At 39.5% G+C, this 15,700-nt stretch overlaps 1 protein-coding gene across 1 annotated transcript in view; it reads left to right on the top strand.

The window, feature by feature from the left end:
* The first annotated feature begins 10,222 nt into the window (after positions 1 to 10,222).
* Positions 10,223 to 15,700, top strand: part of THOC2 (THO complex 2) — a 780,683-nt gene continuing 775,205 nt past the window's right edge. The window contains exons 1-2 of the mRNA XM_029607862.1: positions 10,223 to 10,373; positions 13,921 to 13,976. Of these exons, the coding sequence (XP_029463722.1) occupies positions 10,309 to 10,373; positions 13,921 to 13,976 (121 nt within the window). The 5' untranslated portion in view covers positions 10,223 to 10,308. The remainder of the gene's footprint in view (positions 10,374 to 13,920; positions 13,977 to 15,700) is intronic.

Genomic DNA, 15,700 nt, shown 5'->3' with positions numbered 1-15,700 from the left:
TTGTGTAACTACAGCAAGGGTTATTTTTCCCTATATGTAACACCTTGCACTTGTCCACATTAAATTTCATCTGCCATTTGGATGCCCAATCTTCCAGTCTTGCAAGCTCCTCCTGTAATGTATCACAATCCGCTTGTGATTTAACTACTCTGAATAATTTTGTATCATCCGCAAATTTCATAACCTCACTTGTCGTATTCCTTTCCAGATCATTTATATATATATTGAAAAGCACCGGTCCAAGTACAGATCCCTGAGGCACTCTACTGTTTACCCTTTTCCACTGAGAAAATTTATGTTCTTCAAAATCTACCTATGCAGTTGAAGTTAAGAGATAGAATGCTCATGGATACTTTATTACGGGAATTCATTTATGGGGAAAGAATCCTAGGATACCTATAGACTGGTTAAAAAGGGACTGGACCCATGGTGCAATAGGACTTCTGGATTTAAGAAACTTAAAGCCATGCTAGTCTTTTACGAATCATTAGGGACTGGATGGCAGATAAATCATGTTACATGAACATTCAGAGAGAGAAAGCTTTGGCGTCCACTTTAGACTTGCAATATATCTTACAAGCACAGCATAAACTGCTTCCAAAACTGTATTTGCATAGTCTCTTGATTGCCCCATTAAGAATGCCAGTTCATTGCACTCCTCTTGGCCTATTCAGAGGGAACTTAGAGTTGTCTCCAGAAATGGACTCTGTTGGGTTTCGTTCATTCATGAATAAAAGTATTACTCATGAATAAAGGTATTACTGGATAAAGAGTCAGATATTATCTTTTGGGGGTTTGAAGGTTAGTTTTGGGCTGGATGATGGTCAGTACTTTCCTTATTTACAATTAAAACATTATATTGGGTCGCTACCTAGGACAGAATTATACTCCCCCCATTATTGATCTTTATGTCAACATTTTCTTTTTGAAAATGTTAAATGTTTATCACTGTCTAAAATTCACAAAGCTCTAATAAAATTCACTGAGGTCAAATATCAACTGATAAATATTAAAAACCTATTCCATCTAACTACAAATTTTACAATCCAGCTTTAAACATTTGTCAGAAGCATCAGTAAATATGTATTTTGGGAAATGCAATATAAATTTCTCAGATAAGCTTATGTATCCCAACAATTGGCTTTTAAGGCCCATTTATCTCACACTGAGATTTGTGAAAAATATAATCAACATATTGGTAATTTATCTCATGCTTTCTGGTCATGCCCATCTATTAAATGTTTTGGGGGCAAGCTTGTGGTTTTATCTAGAAGACCTACTAGAGATACACATTCTTTTGAATCCAGTAATAATGCTTTCTGATAGTTTCCCAACTTGGTCATTCGATGACCGGGTAATCATTTGTTGGTTAAAAAAAGCATGTGCGTTGGGAAATAGAGCAGCTTTTAAACTAGAACAAAGGGGAAAACCGACAGTCGCTCAGCAGCGCATGGTTCGGAGAGAGGTGTCTTCAAAGGATACTAATGATGCATAAGAATTAGGGCATCCCGACAGTGAGGTTCCAATAATAAGAAAAGTAGTCCACGTGCCTGTAACTAAAAACTCACCTGAGGCTAAAAAAATTCTAACTTATCCCTATCAATTAAAAAGCAGAATGATAATACGAACAAAAAACAAACTTTGAAATGTTTGTATGCTAATGCCAGAAGTCTAAGAAGTAAGATGGGAGAATTAGAATGTATAGCAATGAATGATGACAGAGACTTAATTGGCATCTCAGAGACATGGTGGAAAGAGGATAACCAATGGGACAGTGCTATACCGGGGTACAAATTATACCGCAATGACAGAGAGGAGCACCTGGGAGGCGGTGTGGCGATTTATGTCCGGAATGGCATAGACTCCAACAGGATAAACATCCTGCATGAGACTAAATGCAAAATTGAATCTTTAAGGATAGAAATCCCTTGTGTGTTGGGGAAGACCATAGTGATAGGAGTATACTATCGTCCACCTGGTCAAAATGGGGAGACGGACAGTGAAATGCTAAGAGAAATTAGGGAAGCTAGCCAAATTGGTAGTGCGGTAATAATGGGAGACTTCAATTACCCCAATATTGACTGGGTAAATGTATCATAGGGATTCGCTAGAGAGATAACGTTCCTGGATGGAATAAATGATAGCTTTATGGAGCAATTGGTTCAGGAACTGACGAGAGAGGGAGTAATTTTAGATCTAATTCTCAGTGGAGCACAGGATTTGGAGAGAGAGGTAACAGTAGTGGGGCCGCTTGGCAATAGTGATCATAATATGATCAAATTTGAATTAATAACTAGAAGAGGAACAGTATGCAAATCCACGGCTCTCATGCTAAACTTTCAAAAGGGAAACTTTGATAAAATGAGAAAAATTGTCAGAAAAAAACTGAAAGGAGCAGCTACAAAAGTAAAAAGTGTGCAAGAGGCGTGGTCATTGTTAAAAAATACCATTCAAGAAGCACAGTCCAGATATATTCCACACATTAAGAAAGGTGGAAAGAAGGCAAAACGATTACCGTCATGGGTTAAAAGGGGAGGTGAAAGAAGCTATTTTAGCCAAAAAGATCTTCATTCAAAAATTGGAAGAAGGATCCAACAGAAGAAAATAGGATAAAGCATAAACGTTGGCAAGTTAAATGTAAGACATTGATAAGACAGGCTAAGAGAGAATTTGAAAAGAAGTTGGCCCTAGAGGCAAAAAACTCACAGTAAAAACTTTTAAAAAGATATCCGAAGCAGAAAAGCCCGTGAGGGAGTCAGTTGGACAGTTAGATGATAGAGGGGTTAAAGGGGCACTCGCGGAAAGATTAAATGATTTCTTTCCTTCGGTGTTTACTGAAGAGGATGTTGGGGCAGTACCCGTACTGGAGAAGGTTTTCATGGATAATGATTCAGATGGACTGAATCAAATCACGGTGAACCTAGAAGGATGCGGTAGACCTGATTGACAAACTGAAGACTAGTAAATCACCTGGACCGGATGGTATACACCCCAGAGTTATGAAGGGAACTGAAAAATGAAAATTTCAGACCTATTAGTAAAAATTTGTAACCTATCATTAAAATTATCCATTGTACCTGAAGACTGGAGGATAGCTAATATAACCCAATATTTAAAAAGGGCTCCAGGGGCGATCCGGGAAACTACAGACCGGTTAGGCCTGACTTCAGTGCCAGGAAAAATAGTGGAAAGTGTTCTAAACATCAAATCACAGAACTATATAGAAAACATGGTTATGGAACAAAGTCAGCATGGCTTTACCCCAAGGCTTGCCTCACAAATCTGCTTCACTTTTTGAAGGATTAATAAACATGTGGATAAAGGTGACCCGGTAGATGTAGTATACTTGGATTTTCAGAAGGCGTTTGACAAAGTTCTTCATGAGAGGCTTCTAGGAAAAGTAAAAAGTCATGGGATAGGTGACAATGTCCTTTCGTGGATTGCAAACTGGCTAAAAGACAGGAAACAGAGAGTAGGATTAAATGGACAATTTTCTCAATAGAAGGGAGTGGGCAGTGGAGTGCCTCAGGGATCTGTATTGGGACCCTTACTTTTCAATGTATTTATAAATGATCTGGAAAGAAATACGAGTGAGATAATCAAATCTGCAGATGATACAAAATTGTTCAAAGTAGTTAAATCACAAGCAGATTGTGATAAATTGCAGGAAGACCTTGTGAGACTGGAAAATTGGGCATCAAAATGGCAGATGAAATTTAATATGGATAAGTGCAAGGTGATGATTATAGGGAAAAATAACCCATGCTATAGTTACACAATGTTAGGTTCCATATTAGGTGCTACAACTCAAGAAAGAGATCTAGGCGTCATAGTGGATAACACATTGAAATTGTCGGTTCAGTGTGGTGCGGCAGTCAAAAAAGCAAACAGAATGTTGGGAATTATTAGAAAGGGAATGGTGAATAAAACGGAAAATGTCATAATGCCTCTGTATCGCTCCATGGTGAATTCTTGAACAATTCTGGTTGCTGCATCTCAAAAAAGATATAATTGCGATGGAGAAGGAACAGAGAAGGGCTACCAAAATGATAAGGGGAATGGAACAGCTACCCTATGAGGAATGACTAGAGGTTAGGACTTTTCAGCTTGGAGAAGAGACGGCTGAGGGGGGGGGATATGATAGAGGTGTTTAAAATCATGAGAGGTCTAGAATGGGTAGATGTGAATCGGTTATTTACTCTTTCGGATAATAGAAAGACTAGGGGGCACTCCATGAAGTTAGCATGTGGCACATTTAAAACATCGGAGAAAGTTGTTTTTTACTCGACGCACAATTAAACTCTGGAATTTGTTGCCAGAGGATGTGGTTAGTGCAGTTAGTATCGCTGTGTTTAAAAAAGGATTGGATAAGTTCTTGGAGAAGTCCATTACCTGCTATTAATTAAGTTGACTTAGAAAATAGCCACTGCTATTTCTAGCAATGGTAACATGGAATAGACTTAGTTTTTGGGTACTTGCCAGGTTCTTGTGGCCTGGATTGGCCACTGTTGGAGACAGGATGCTGGGCTTAATGGACCCTTGGTCTGACCCAGTATGGCATGTTCTTATGTTCTTATGTAAGACACTAATTTTAATGCATTGGTGAGGATCTGATGTACCTTCTTTTTGGTATTGGAAGAATCTATTACATAAAATGATGCAGATGGATAATATATTATCCCGTAACTTATTCATGTCGGTAAATATTTATGTCCATCTGGGAGAAATACAGTCAAACTTTGTTCCATCAAGATCACTGTCTTATTTTAAATGACTAAATATCTTTATTTCATGAGCTCGATGTCTAGCGATGGTTTTGTGCAACATTCCAAGTGATAGCTTATCCCTGTTGGAATTATCTGGTTATTATACTACTGGGGGTTCAATGGTTTATTTGTTGATTCTGCTGTTCAACTTTTATTCCTGGGAGTATGTACTATGTAACATGTGTGACACTATTCCTCCTCTTTAATTACATACCTTAGTACAGAGCTTTCCAAAGTGTGTGTCGCGACACATTAGTGTGTCGCCTGTAGTGTGGAGGTGTGTCACCTGGGCCACAGGGCCGGCGGAAGCAGGGAACTACAGCCGGAAGATCGGTGGGGCCGTGGTGGAGTTTACATCACTACGGCCCGAAGAAAAGGGTCACGTTCACTCATCCTCCTTCCTGCCTGCACAGCCCCGGAAGAAAAATGTTGCCGGAACCGTGTGGGCAGGAAGGAGGAGGAGCATCTGCTGCCTACAGAAGAAGAGCAGTGTTAATGGGCCACCGCATATCCCACGTCACGGCGGCCCGAGAAGAGGAGGAAACCCGATAGCAGGGCCGCTGTGGATCCCATGTCACCATGGCCCGAAGAAAAAGGTCACATCTAAACGTGCAGGTGCTCCTCCTCCTTCCTGCCCGCGCAGCCCCAGAAGAAAAATGTTGCCAGAGCCGCGTGGGCAGGAAGGAGGAGGAGCATCAGCTACGTGCAGAAGAGGAGCAGCGTTTTTGCAGCGGGCTGAGAAGAGGAGGAGGCCCGGTAGCAGGGCCGCCACTGTGGATCAGTCAGAGAAGATTAAGGCCGCTGCAGAGCCCATCCTGCAGCGACCCGTGAAGAGGAGGCCCAGAGGTAAGAGAGAGGCTGAGGGCCCATAGAGTGTGTGTATGAGATGAGTTGAGAGATTGTGTGCGGTTACGAGATGAGTTGAGAGATTGTGTGTCTGTGTGTGGGAGTGAGGACCTGAATGTTTGCAGAGACAGCATGTGACAGTGAGAGCCTGTGTGTGTGAGAGAGAGAGACAGCAAGTTAAATTACAAAAAAAGAAAAAGAAACGGAACCAACTTCAGGAGGTGAGGGAAATGAGTGACTGCGATGTGTGTCCACGCCCCCCCCCCGACGTCACTGTGAGCTCCGGCGGCGGTTGAAAAGCGCCTCACCATCAGTCGCTGGCGAGCGGGGAGGCCACCCTCCATCCTGGGCCCCGCAAGAAATGAACACCAAGTTAAATTACAAAAAAAGAAAAAGAAACGGAACCAATTTCAGGAGGTGAGGGAAATGAGTGACTGCAATGTGTGACCACGCCCCCCCCCCCCGACGTCACTGTGAGCTCCGGCGGCGGTTGAAAAGCGCCTCACCATCAGGCGCCGCATGCCGTGCGTCGCGCGCCGAAGGGGAGCGACAAAGGGGTTCTCCCCTTTGTGCACCCCTTCGTGCAACTCTTTGTGCTTCATTTAATATTTTTTTCATTTACTTTTTCTGTTAAGTAACCTTTTTTTTTTTTACCCATGTTCTTACCTTATGCCTTGTTAACAATTTTATTACAAATGTTCACTGTATTTGACTATGGAAATATTTTTTCCTGCTTTTCTGTTGTATGTAAACCGGTATGATTTGCATTTTAATGTAAGAATGTCGGTATATAAAAATTAAAAATAAATAAATAAATACATGTGACAGTGAGAGCCCCTGTGTATGAATGATTGTATGAGAGAGAGCATGTGACAGTGAGAGCCTGTGCTTGAGCAAGACAGCATGTGGGAGTGAGAGAAAAAGCCTGGGTGTGTGTGAGTCAGACAGCATGTGCAAGAGAGAGACTGTGTATGAATGATTGTATGAGAGAGAGCATGTGAGAGTGAGAGCCTGTGTGTGTGTGTGAGAGAGAGAAAGCATGTGAGAATGAGAACTTGACTGTGTGTTTGAGGGAAGAAGATAGATGGGGAGAAAAGAAATAGAAAAAAAGACAATATGAAAGGAATTGGCAAAAAAATAAGAAAGGGAAGGTGGAACAAAAAAGCCTGTGAACAACCGATTAGAAAACTAAGATCAGACAGCAAAGGTAAAACAAAAATAAATTACTTTTTAGTGATTGGCACATGTAATCTTTGGTAATATGCAAGAGTAGCACTTTCTCTATGCGGATCTCACAATGTACGAGATCAACATGGAGGAAGTGGAAACCCACGGGGCCTGCACAGAGGAGGCAGCAGAATGGGCTTCAGTGCCAGTAGCAGCAATCAGCGCCTCCCCAATAGCCATGCGGCATCAGTGACAGTGGCAGCATAGGAATGAGAGAGACTCTGAGGTTGCTGGCAAAAGAAAGAGAGGGGGTCTGCCTTTAGTTTGTGCATGTGTACGAATGGGAGTCTGCCTAGGGATGTATGTGTGTGAATAGGTGTCTGCCTATGTGTGGTATATGTGTGCGTGAAAATGAATTGGTGCCTGCCTGGGGGTCTGTGTGTGTGAGAATGAATGTGTGCATGCCTGGGGGATGGTGAGGGAGTGGTGTGAAAATGAATGGGAGCTTGCCTGAGTGTGTGTGTGTTTGTGTATATGTGAGGGAGCCAGAGAGAGAGAGAGCATGAGTGTGTATGAGGAAATCCAGGGGAGTAAGAGTGTGTGTGGGGGGGGGGAGGGTGAGAGAGTGTCTTAGAGCCTGAGAGTGTGTCAGTGTCAGTGTCTGTGAGAGCGAGAGGTTATGGTGGATATAAGAGCATGATGTGTATGTATGTGTGAGAGACAATGGACATGTGAGTATGTGTGAGAGAGAGAGGATAACCTCCTAATCTTTGACAATATCAGGGTGACTGGAAATCAAGAGCTCCCACATATGGACAGCAGGGGCTTTTTAACATCCTTATTAGTTTTAATTATTGGGTGTTATTTGATATATGTGCTGTTTTGAAATATTTTATTGGTGTTTGTAAAAAATGTATATGATTTTAATTAATAGAAATTCTATTTATCAGTAGTTTTAAAATATTCTTTTATTAGTATGGTTTTACTATTATAACTGATGCTTTATGTTTCTTGATTTTATTTAATTTATGAGGAATGGTGGTTCTGTTTTTCCATTGTTAATACACAGAGTCTGGCTTCTTGGGGGTTTCCATTTCAGTTTTTGTCTAATTTGTGCTCCTTTATTTTGTATTCTGTATTTGGTGAGGGTCTGTCTCTGCTCTGTGTGTGTCACCATGATGAGAGATTCTGCTAGCATAGGGATCTATAGCAATCTTGTATGTTTTGTTTCCTAAGTAGGTGGTGTATTGGTATTCTAGGACCCAGTGTAATATTTATCCTTGCTTTTTCATAGGTAGGGATATTGTTGTTTGAGTCCTTGGTGTTATTACTGTTATGTTACAATGGAATTGCAGTATAGATTTTTTTGAGTGTCTTTTTTGCGGGGTTTTGTTAGTTCACAATGTGCCTGGCAGTGGAAGGTGTTTGTGCTGCTGTTACTGTGAGGTGACACCAGAATTTGAAAATATCTTTTAGTATGATGAGCTGTAAGGGAAACATCCAAGCTCCATTGTTTGGGGGAATTTCAGTGGATGCACAGAGTTAGAGAACTGGAGGTGCAGGATTTATATTGACATTCTGTCCCTTCCTATAAATTCCTGACTTCACTCTCATAGCCACATAGAATTAGTTGAATGAGGCTATCAAATAATTTTATAGTGTGAAACTGGCCAGCTTTTTAAAATTACGCAGAATACCCTTTGGACTTTTTTAACACCACCAAATATTCAAAAGCTGTGTTCATCCCATCAAGCTCATATCTCATTAAAGAGGTAAATTGAATAACACAATAACTTTGTTTTATTATTGTTATTCATAAATTATAACAATAACATTTATCTTGGAATATTATATATATTTAATATAAATGAAAGGTTTTCACAAGATAGGTTGTGCTGTGAAACATTTTATTATGTATCTATTTAAGGAAACATACATAAATTGTCTAAATACATTTTGTTCGTTTAACCTTTAACCTCTGGTTTGCTAGTAGACTGAATTACTGTGTCACGAGATTATGTTTGTCTAAAATGTGTGTCACCAACATGAAAAGTTTGGAAAGCTCTGCCTTAGTACATTGTATTATATTTGAAAAATGTACAAAATCATCAGTATTACTTGATGTACTTCAGAGTTCAAGGTACACCGCGTGCTGTTTGATCTCACTTTGTTTAATAAAAGATTTAAATATAAAACTCTTTATTGTAACTTTTCACAGCATACATGAAACTAGATACATGAAAACACCAGAAATATAATTCTCCATTAAATACAACGAATTTATGTATGCAAAAGAGTACTGAGCTAAAGAACATAAGAAATTGCCATGTTGGGTCAGACCAAGGGTCCATCAAGCCAAGCATCCTGTTTCCAACAGAGGCCAAACCAGGCCAGAAGAACCTGGCAATTACCCAAACACCAAGAAGATCCCATGCTACTGATGCAATTAATAGCAGTGGCTATTCCCTAAGTAAACTTGATTAATAGCCGTTAATGGACTTCTCCTCCAAGAACTTATCCAAACCTTTTTTGAACCCAGCTACAATAACCTCACTAACGACATCCTCTGGCAACAAATTCCAGAGCTTTATTGTGCGTTGAGTGAAAAATATTTTTCCCCGATTAGTCTTACATGTGCTACTTGCTAACTTCATGGAATGACCCCTAGTCCTTCTAATATCCGAAAGTGTAAATAACCGAGTCACATCTACTCGTTCAAGACCTCTCATTATCTTAAAGAGTATCATATTCCCCCTCAGCTGTCTCTTCTCCAAGGATGCAGTGTGGACATACATAACATGGACTCCTAGCAGACAATCAGAGAATAACATCAAGCATTCCCTGAGACCGACAATAATCAAGTAACATATTCTAAACTTGATCATATTTAAACTGTTCGTGCTTTAAAGCACGTCGCTCCCGTACCTGAGCCCTCTAATAATCCAGACAGGGGTGTATTTTATTGTATTTTTATTTGTATTTTTTTTTTTTTGCATAGCTTGTACAAGTCTCTGTATTTCATTGCCGTTTCTGCCATTTTTATCTACCTTTCTCACCCCGTATCAGTTCTGTGCCCCTGACAGTTACTACCAAGGCCCCAGCAGTCTGCCGCTCTCCATCAGCCAAGAATGGGTTACAGGCAGGCTCAGGCTTTCCAAAACCTAGCAACACAATTACCGTTTCTGCCTGGATGCCCTTCACAGACTTAATCGTATTGAAGGAGAGGAGAGACTTTGAGAGTGCGGTGAAAGCGTTCGCACCTTCACAACGTTTTAACCAGTCCTGAGATAGTGCGGGATAATCACAGACTAAAGACATCGTTCTCCGCCCCCAGCGGACTTTATAGTTTGGTTTCGTAATTTCTCCTCAGTGGAAGACTCTCCCGACACTGAGCTACATGAATCCCGCCCACTCGCAGCCTCTCTCCCAGTTCTCCGTCCCGAAATGCTTTTCGACCGTCTTTTACGTTTCCCTTTGACCTCCCAATTATGTGCTAAACATCCGGGCTATCCGTGGATTAGAGGGGAAGATGGCGGCGGCAGTTCTACCTGCTGATTGGATAAAGAACTGGGAAAAATCTGGAAAAAACGAATTGTGAGTAGGACACCCCTTCCCAGCAACGAGCTAGGACCCTCCGAGAGCCGATTCTCGAGGCGCGGCGTAGGAAGTGTCCCAACTAGCGGCGGCTCTGGCTCAGTTCGCCCCGGACGTGTGCGGGACTTCGCTGGGAGAGAGGCTGGGTGTCGGCGGGCGGATTGATGGGCCTCTCAGTCTTCCGTTCCCCCACCCCCCACTTCTCGATGCCATGTATTGCCCCGTCTTCTTCGGCTGGCACTGACTCCTCTCTTGGGCTGGGGGGGGCGGCGGCGGCTCTGCCCCCTCCCCTATCTCTCCTGTTCGATGGGACGAGAATCTCACGGCTGTGCAACGGATTTTTCTATCCGGTCCCGCGCCCTCTCGCCAGTCGGTATTTTTTTTTTTTTTTTTTACCAACTTTGGAAAGTTGCTTGAGGGAGAGGAACGTTTCTTAAAGTCCTCCATTTGCATAGAGCTGGATGATCGTTCTCTCACTCTTTAGACATTAATGTTGTTACTAACGCAGAAGTGTGTCATTGTCCCTTTAAAACCTGTAAGATCTTATTTCCTTTTCTTTCTAGTGTAAGCCTCCACTTTTTTTGGCTTATTTTAGTGTTAATATCAGATGAAAAAAAGAGCTAGGAGAAATTGAATTCAACCACTTAAAAGCCTTTTTGTTCTTTCATCAGACTAAATGTCTTTTCTATGAAACATTTTTATACGAAATTAGTAGAAAATAGTTGAAGGCCTTCGGAATATGTTAGATGGTGAAGGCGAATTTTCCGTAAACACATTGAACTTTACGTTCTAATAATGCTGTCTGCATCCGTGATTCTATAAGCTTATTGTGAATTTTGACTTATTCCTGTTTAATATTTTTGCATCCTGATCTTTTTTTTTTTAAGGAGAAGTTAGACGAGGAGAGGGCACTTTGCTAATCTATTAAAAAAAAAAAAAAAAAATCAACACAGTGAAAACAAGACCAGTGATAAAATTAATTAGGCATTGAGATAATGCTGGGTGACAAGCAACATCATCTGCCATGCTTGCCCAAATCACCAGCTGATAGCATTTGAAGGAGCACCTTTGACAAGTTAATGAAAAGAATCTGGGTAGGAGTTGGATGGAGATGCTGAGGCTGGCCAGCCAACCTTTAGTGCAATTAGTGTAGCTGGGTTCAAAAAAGTTTTGGATAAGTTCTTGGAGGAGAAGTCCATTAACGGCTCTTAATCAAGTTTACTTAGGGAATAGCCACTGCTATTAATTGCATCAGTAGCATGGGATCTTCTTAGTGTTTGGATAATTGCCAGGTTCTTGTGGCCTGGTTTGGCGTCTGTTGGAAACAGGATGCTGGGCTTGATGGACCCTTGGTCTGACCCAGCATGGCAATTTCTTATGTTCTTATACAAATGTATTTTATGGAATAGATTTTCTAATAGCTGTAACATAAAGAATAAAATATGCTTGTTAGCTTTAACTGCGAACATAAGCAAACCTCAATTTCAAATGAGTATTTTATGTTGGAGTTGTAGTCTTTTTGTGTAAAAATATCAAGCATTAATTTTGATTTTCCTTATGTTTCTTGGAAAAATATATAGATAGTACCAAAAGAACAAGTTCCACATTTTTGCTTAAGTGGAAAAATAATTCTACTGCTTTCACCATGCTTTTCTTGGTTGAAATCGCTTATTGAAATATATTGTTATTCATTGTAAAAAACCAAATAAGTGACTATGCAATTGTGATTTTGTATTGAGTGAGCTAATATTATTGCCTCTTGATTTATTGTCATGCTTTTTCAAGAGGCAGCCCAGGTGTCCAGCCATGTGATAGTGTCTGACTAAATGCCAGCTACATACACAGAAAATAAGTTGCTAGGAAATGAGCTTTAAAATCCTGTTCTGCAACTACTATGTACATCCGTTTTGTAATTTCCTTCAGTTCTCTGTTTATAGTACAATTCGATACAGTGAATGTTCTCAACATCTCCCGTTCTTTTCTTTGTTTATTGAGCATGTCCAGCTCTGTTGCTGGATTATATGTGGGTTTACTGTTTAGTAAGAATGTGAATGAACACTATAATTGAATAGGAATTTCAGATGAAATATGTGATGTATTAAAATCTGATCTTGATTGGATTATTTTCCAGCGTGAGGGTGGTGAATGTCCTGATGCTTTGGTATCTCCCAAGATGACAAATTTTAAGTTCTTTAGTGCTGGTTTCCTGATGTTTTGGATTGTTTGCTGCTGTCAATTTTTCAAAGCAACATAGCAGTTATGCACAGATTATTAATTCCTATCTATGGTTGTTTCTTGGATTTATGTGAAAGACTGTTTTAGATAGATGGAATTTATAGAAATTGGAGGGCTTAGATTGAAATTAACATGGATAAATTATTTTTGAAAAATTAAGAGATCTTAAAATTTAGCTACTAGTAAATATGACCACGGGTACTCAGTGGCTAAAGTTGTTGTTGTATTCTACACTGTGCCTATATTTTTCTCCCCTCCAATGAAAAGTGGTTCATATTTCTATATATTTGATGTTTATAGTATGATGAATGATAATCAGCAAAGGAGGTAGACTTAGTTTGAAAAACTTCAAGGACAACACTTTTATCACCATCTGGGCATTCAAATGGTGTAAGCATCTTTCAGAAAAAATATAGGGTCTGATTTACTACACTACATAATAATCCATGTTGTTAATACCCTTTGATAAATTGGCCCCTTGCTTTGTACTATAAGCTGTAAACCGTTGTGATGGCTAAACCGAATGACGGTATACAAAACATGTTAAATAAGCTACATTAAAAGTAGCATGTTATAGCAGCGCATTTTTAGTGAGGCTTAGTAAATAAGCCCCTTACATTCTTAGCTGCTAATATCACTGGGTACAATGATGTATAAAGACAAATCATCAGTGGATACCTTGGACAATTTTTTTTTAATTATAAACTAGCTGCATGCAATGAACAGATATTTTGTTTAATCTTTATACTATGTAGCTATGAACTGGTACATTGTCTTCCCAAATGCAGGAATCGAGATCTACTTTGAAATTGTTATCAGTTAAATGTTTGGTTTCTTATTCTATCAACTGTGTCCCTATTCCTGTTCTCTAAAAATAGGCACATCTAATAGTTTGAGATTACAGTTGTTCTCAGTTTTTGAGCAGAGGCAAGGCAATGCATTTATTGGTCAGAATATTACAGTTAGAGCTCATCTTATGGAATACAATTTTTCATTAAAACATGTACTATATTAGTTCCTTAATGTTTGATATCAACTTAATCTCCAGTTGAAGGAAATAACATTTAAACTTTGGTTTATTTTCTAGTTGCCAAATTGGTTTTATGAATAAAGGATCAAACAATTTATTGCTCCTTGCAAACAGTACATCATCTTTTTCTCCTTCAGCACTGTGCCCTAAAAACACTAATATTTTTAGCTTCCATGTTTTATTGAATAACATCTCATTAATATGCAGTTGCCACCCAGTCATTAGATTTGTCTTGTTTTGTGGAAGCAAGACTTTTATCAAGTGTTTATTTTATTTTTACAGTTTGCAATTATGTCGAAGTCTCAGTGAGAAAAGCCATGAAAATGTGACATTTAAAGGTATGTTCTATTTTTAATAGATTCTCTGGTTTACTGAGGGAAATAAAATGAAATCGATACATAATTGAAATCCTTAAGGTCTCAATTAAACTTGTATAAGTGCACAAGTGTTTGAATGATGTGCCCTGAAAATAACAGCAGTGTATTGATAAATGCCATTTTAACTAATACATTCTTAGAAATCTTTTGCTGCTTGAGAACTGGAATCCCTCACCCCCTACTATTCTGTATGGGAGGGGGTGGGGGGTGGGAGCTACACATTTTGAATATTTTTTTTTCTTTTTGACCTAATACCCATTCCCCAATAACTTTGTCCTGTGCCCCACTGATTCTCCACTCAGGGTTCCTAAAAGTACTTCTTTTCTGTTATAAAGGAGGAATTTTGTTGATTGTGGGCAAATAACCTTCTCTCCCCCATCCCTTTCTTTAACCCTGTTGCTATGAGGTGCTAGGTTTTAGAATAAATCTAAATCAGTGTCCTGACACATCTGACTATAACACTGATCCAGATGTTGCCAGTAGTTGAGACATACCAGGTTGATCCAATACTGTAAAGTTCCCCTACCAGGTTTTTCTTACTGCACAGACAGAAAAATGGATTTTAGAGAAAAGAGGTAGAGGAACATTGAGGGATGGAAAATTATTATGAAAACTTAGTAAAGACTATTACACTAGTGCCATTTCTTTTCTTAGTTTTCATTTGCTCTATACATTATTTTGCTTTATTTTTACATTGTACCTTTTTTTTCTGTTTTGTTTGGTTTCCCTTTCTCTCTCGCCTGTGTGGCCCAGTGATAGTTGCCACTTTTAGGCTGTGGCAGTTCTTCTTGGGCCTGGTGGCAGTGCAGATTTGGGCCACTGTGGCTCTTTTCAGGTGTAGCTCGCATGGTGGCTTTTTCTTGACTGGTCCCAGAAGCTGAGTTCTAGACAGGTGTGTGACCTAATGCCCAGGGGTTTTCCAGCCCTGGCAGAAGGTTTAAATAATTGTATTTATATTTCTAGTATAACAATATCATGTTTTAGATTCTTATTGCTAATTTTGCAGTAGATGTGAAATCGCAGATGCCAATTACTGATTGCAATAAAAGCAAAATAGTTTTAATAATTTGTTGATGTGGTTTAGTTTTATTTTTACTGTACATTTTGCAACTCCATGCCTGCATGCATTTTTAATTTAACACATTATAAAAATTTAGCTGATAGTTTGTTTAAACAGTAATTCTATGGTAGTGTGGATTGGTTACATAAGAAGAGCCATGCTGTGTTAAACCGAAAGTCGATTGATTCCAACTTCCTCTCTCTGACAGTGGCAAATCCTAGTTATTAGGAAGTACCCCGCAGATTCCAAAGAGTAGATACAGTTCCTTGTTGCTCCCTCTCAGGGATAAACTAACATTTTGAAGTTTACTGCATTAAGACAGTAAAATAAAAAACACTGGTGCATATTTCAGGTTTGCCCTTGAAAAAATGTCTGTAGAAGAACCCGTGAAAACAAATTCTCTAAATTTACTTTTACTTTAGATTTGGACAAATCACAATGTTTCAGTTCACAAAATGATCTCAAGTCCCATCTGTGCATTACAATAAACAATCCTTCTGCTCATAGTTACTCATGGCAACAGTTTTAGCAAGATCCCTTGTTACCATCCTTTCAGGTTCAGGGCCTCAAAGAGAAGAATCGTTTTTGACTTTGCTTAATGATAACTTCCTTTTTCTTTTGGGTA

Source organism: Rhinatrema bivittatum, chromosome 6, assembly GCF_901001135.1.
Source record: "Rhinatrema bivittatum chromosome 6, aRhiBiv1.1, whole genome shotgun sequence".
Taxonomy (NCBI): Eukaryota; Metazoa; Chordata; class Amphibia; order Gymnophiona; family Rhinatrematidae; genus Rhinatrema; species Rhinatrema bivittatum.
The sequence above is the reverse complement of the archived record's forward strand: the minus strand, read 5'-3'. Positions and strand labels throughout refer to the sequence as shown.